The following is a 4,942-nucleotide window of genomic DNA, read 5'->3' on the forward strand; positions in this document are numbered from 1 at the left end:
CTCACCGGGCCCGGAGGTCGGGGCCGCGGCGGGCCCCCACAGCAGCAGCGCCCGCGGGCGGTCGAGGCTGAGCAGGCAGCGGCGCCGCTTGAGCCACAGCTGGGGCGGGCCTGGCTCGGCCTCCATGGCGGCCCCCGGCCCGGCCCGCCGCGCTCGCTCCTTCCCTCTCTCCTCACGGCCGGGCCTGGGGCGCGCGCGCGCGCGCGCCGGGGCAGGGGGCGGGGTTCCGGGTAGCGATCCGCCCCCCCCCGCCTCTGCGCGGGGGCACTGCGTCATCACGTATGCAAAACAGCCGCGGAGCGGGGCGTGGACCCCTAACCAATGAGAGTGCCAGACACTCCCGCAGGGGCGGGGCCGCGCGTGAAGGACCCAATGAGAGCGTCAGAAAGTCCCCAAGGGACTGGACAGGGCCCGGACAATGAACTTTCAAAACTACTCCGATGTGGGCGGGGCGAAGCCACAACAATGACCTTTCCTAAGGCACAACGTAGGCGGGGCAGGAAGGCGGAAGGACCCAATGAGAGCGTCAGGGTCTCAGAAGGGGCGGGGCGGACCCCACTCTACGAACTTTCTTAAGGGGTTCAGAGGTGGGCGGGGTAACTAAGAGGGAGAAGGGGCGGGGCGGTGGGAGGGGAGGGCAGGCCCCTGGTAGGATGCGCCACTTTGGGCACGCCCCCGGAGGCGTGGCCAGACGGAGCTGGGGGTGGGTGCCTTGGAGGGCAGTAAGGGGCAGTGGAGCTTGTAGGGTGGTGACTCCCCGTTTCTATGGAGCTTCCTAGACGCTGCTTCTTACGCTGTCGGTCCGGAAACATCTATTAAACTCCTACTGTGTTCTAATCCCGGGAGATTAGGAGGGCAAGGACCGTGGTTCCCATTTCTGGGACCATTCAACCGCCTTAATATACACATAGGGAAACTGAGGCTCACCGAGGGTCCTGGGCGTGCCACACAGACGACAGCCTGGATCCCAGGGTCCCTGGCCCTGCCAAGGGGCCCAGAGCCTCTGCCCCGGCCAGCGGTCCGGAGCTGGGCGCAGCCACGCTTGCAAGGACCTCGGTGGGCATACAGAGAAGGGAGCCCAGCATGAGGAGGGGGCTCTGAGGGCTAAAGGACTCGGCAGTGTTTAGCCTGGAGAAACGAAGGGAGGGGTCTTCATGGCCCACAGGGGAGGAACCCAGAGCAGGGGCAGCAGAGAGCCCAAGCGGGGTGGGCTGCCCCTTGCGGAGGTCTCCAGGCAAAGGCTGGGTGGCCTTCGGGGGAGACGCTGGAGGGGATTCTGGCACAGGGTGCACCCCCCCCCCCCCCCCCCCCCGCCCCCCCCGTGAGTCTCCAAGACCCGGGGAACAAGGGGAGCCCAACGCGTGGAGCGGCCACTGTGCCCGCCTGGTGCCAGGCCTGCTCCAGACGCTCCCCCACCCCAGGCTTCTCCCAGCTTTTCTGGGTCCTCACCAGCAGGTCCCAGGGTCTTCCTCCCTGGTCGGAGGGAAGCTCCTGAGGGCAGGGTCCACTCCGTGCTGGGCTGTGTATCCCCTCGCCAGGCACTGACCCCTGACAGCTAGGAGCCTCGGAATACCTCTGGGGCTTGCCAGTCCGTCAAGGGGAAGCCGTGGTGGCCCCAGCCCGAAGTGTTGCCTGGTCTCTTAAAGGACTTCACCCTTCTGAGCTAACACCCCAAGATAAACGCTCCTCCAGCTGTCTGCCAGGAGACTCCAGTGGAGGAGGGGCGGCTACCTTCCAAAGACCTGGGAAGAAGCGCATGCATTCATTGGACCCTCACACCAAGCTAGAGGGAGAGAGGTGATATTTTTATCCTTATTTGACAGAGGAGGAAACTGAGGCAGGCAAAGGTTAAGTGACTTACCCAGGGTCACACAACTAATGGATTTGAACTCTGGACTTTGTGACTCCAAGGCCAGCTTGATATTTCTGTGCCTTGCGGCTTAACAGTTCTAAAGACTAGGAAATTCCTCCTTCCTCCAAGCCTGACCTTGCCTTTTTGCAAACCCCACTCACTGTTGCTCGATCTAGGTGACACACTGGAGGACAGCTGTCACGCACCCTCTTTTCCAGACTAAATGCAAATGGGGATCCTGATCCAGCTCCTCTCCCCAGGTTATCAGTGTCCTGCCTAGAACAGAACGCCAGAGTCCCAGGATAGACTGAGCCCAGAGAGAAGAGAGGGCCTCTCGCCTCCTGGCCTTGTGTGCCCAGGCTGGGTCATTGCCACAGGCCTTGCGGTTCACTGAGACCTTCAGGACCTGTTTCCAGTAGAGCTGGGTACTCTGACATGCATGATAACTCTACCTGGGGCTCTACTCGTGCCTAGAAGGGAGGGCTCCTAGGAAAGTCCATACTCTTGGCCTCCTGCCTCCAGGAGGGGCAGCCACATCTGGACACCCCAGGACGGCTCCTCCTTCCTTCCCCTGCCCCCCCATCTCTCCCGGACACAATCTCATCTGGTCTTCACTTCCCCTCAAACCTTTCCCTTTGCTCGTTCCCTGCATAACTATGGTCTCCGGGAGACAGGTGTGGCTGAACCTGGAGGCAGGAGGGCCCAAGTGGGCATGCCAGTGACCTGTGGTCAGTCCTCAACCTCTCCAAACAGATTCTTACTGTGTGGAATCAAAGTGATGAGGCTGGTGCAGGGGTGGAGAACCTGCAGCCTCGAGGTCACATGTGACCTAGGTCTTTTGACTGAGTCCAAGTTTTATAGAACAAATCCTTTTAATAAGGGGATTTGTTCTGTGAAGTTTAGATTCAGTCAGAAGGCTGAACTTGAGGACCTAGAGGGCCACATGTGGCCTCGAGGCTGCACATTCCCCACCCCTGGGCTGATGTTTACCCCAGTTGTGCGGGGGGGTGTCAATCAACCACCTGTCCTGTGCTAGGCTAGGAGCCAGACCTGGGAGGGACCCCCAGGTGAGGAAAGCCCCTCTCCCAATGCAGATGAGCCCCTCTCTGCAGTCTCAGAGGGTGATCTAGGAGGGGGCAGCGGAGAGGTCGAGACTTGCCCAGGGTCACGGAAATGGCAGGTATCAGAGGTGAGACTTAAAGCCTGGTCTTCCTGGCTCCTGGACAACAGTCTGTCCCTTATGCCAGGCTGACCCTTCAGCCAGAGGTACAAAGAGAAGAAGGAAGCAGACCCCGCCCTCAAGGGCTTTCCATTCTGTCAGGGCACAGACTAATTTACACCCAGGCAGGCACCTGTGGCCAACAGAAACAATGCGCCGCCTGGCCTTGGGACAAAGTGGAGAACTCAGCAAGTGACTCCCCACCTGGTGGAAGGGTCCCGGGCTGGGAAGCGCTGCTGGGGAACGGGCCTTGAAGTCTGGCTGGGCTACTTCATCCAAGGACATCTGAAGAGGAAGAGAATGGATGAGATGAGCCTGTGTGCCCCCCAACAGAGCCCTGCCTTCTCCCCAGAGATGCGCCTTTGCCTCCAGGGGTGCTGCACCTGCTGTCAGATGCAGCCCAGTGTTGCTTGGCTGGGCCAAGATGTTTTCCTCTTTATGTTTTGTTCTTTATTGCACAAAGCGTCTTCTGGGGAGTGGGGCAGGGGAGGGAAGGAAGATAGATATTTGGAAATGACGGTAAAGCAAGAACGAAAGGTACGAAATTCAGTAAGAATTAGCATTTATAATCACTCTAAAGTTTGCAAAGCACTTTACAAACATCTTTTACCCTCACTACTTCACAGATAAGGAAACTGAGGCAGACAGAGGGTAAGTGGTTTGCTCAGTGTCACACAACCAGTAAATGTCTGAAGATGGATTTGAACCCAGGTCTCCGGGACTCCAGGCCCATCCCTCCAGCCACTGTGCCGCCTAGCTGCGTTGATTTAGCATTTCTTAAATACCTCCCCAAATACAGATTAAACACCTCTTGAAAGGCACCGGGGCTGGAAGACCATGATACAGAGACTGAAATGGAAGAAGCAGTCTCTGCCCCTAAGATCACAGAGACTGCGCCTCTGTCCACTGATACTTACATTCTTAGGGGCAGGAAATCTGGGCTGGAAGCTTCATTTCCTTATCTGTCTAAGGAGGCTGGAGAAGTGTATTTCTAAGATCCTTATCGTCCCTAACACTGTTTGCATCTCTGATTCTTGCCCCCAAGTCATCCAGCATTTGGACTCAGGCCTTTGATGTTGGAAAGGTCTGGCCAGCGGCTCTTAGGGTGGTCCCCAGCCCCAGGAGGCTCCCCAGACTCTTTTAGGGGGTCAGAAAGGACAAGCCTGCTTTCGTCATGCTCTAAGACGCAATTTGCTTGTTAAAAGTACACCTCCCTTTTTCAACCACACATCTGTGGGAGGCCGAATTTTCCTCTGTGCTTCAACCACAACAACATTATGCAACAGGCTGAATGCAAATGCAGATGTGAGAATCCTGTGGGCCTCAATTAAACTAGATAGTAAAGAGATTTGCCACACCACTTCTCACTAAGTTTTTTTTGATTATGGAGAAGTTATTTTTCATTAAAACATGTTAACATGTAATGAGTTTATTTTCACTGAATAATTATTTTTGAATTTTATCCATTTTAATTTCTAATATGGTCACTATCGATTGACAGAACCCACGTAAACAAAAGCTGTCTGAGGGGCTCAGGACCCCCCAAAGTCTAAGAACCACTGGGCTGAGCAATATGCAGATGGCAGAGACATCCACTACCACCAGGGCCTAGCTTAAATCTCCTGGCTCCCAGTCCAGACCTTTTCCGCTTCTCTGCATGCATGTGATGGGGTCATGGGACCCGAAGGCCTAAAAGGAAAAGACCATATCTTTGAAAGCTACTCAATCCCTGAATTTTCCCATGCATTTCAGTAGCCCAAATCACTGGTGGCTCCACTCAAGGCATCTGGCCCACCCCAGCCCACCTTGATTACTTAATTAGCTTACTTGCCACTCCTTAATCCCATCTAGACCCCTTCTCTGTTACCTCC

The 4,942-nt window shown here is 56.4% G+C and overlaps 1 protein-coding gene across 1 annotated transcript in view; it reads right to left on the bottom strand.

Moving 5' to 3' along the window:
* Nucleotides 1-141, bottom strand: part of CERK (ceramide kinase) — a 51,146-nt gene extending 51,005 nt beyond the window's left edge. The window contains exon 1 of the mRNA XM_027854289.1: nucleotides 6-141. Within this exon, the coding sequence (XP_027710090.1) occupies nucleotides 6-126 (121 nt within the window). The 5' untranslated portion in view covers nucleotides 127-141. The remainder of the gene's footprint in view (nucleotides 1-5) is intronic.
* Between the last annotated feature and the right edge of the window lie 4,801 nt (nucleotides 142-4,942).

Source organism: Vombatus ursinus, unplaced genomic scaffold, assembly GCF_900497805.2.
Source record: "Vombatus ursinus unplaced genomic scaffold, bare-nosed wombat genome assembly UNPS02010394.1, whole genome shotgun sequence".
NCBI classification, from domain to species: domain Eukaryota; kingdom Metazoa; phylum Chordata; class Mammalia; order Diprotodontia; family Vombatidae; genus Vombatus; species Vombatus ursinus.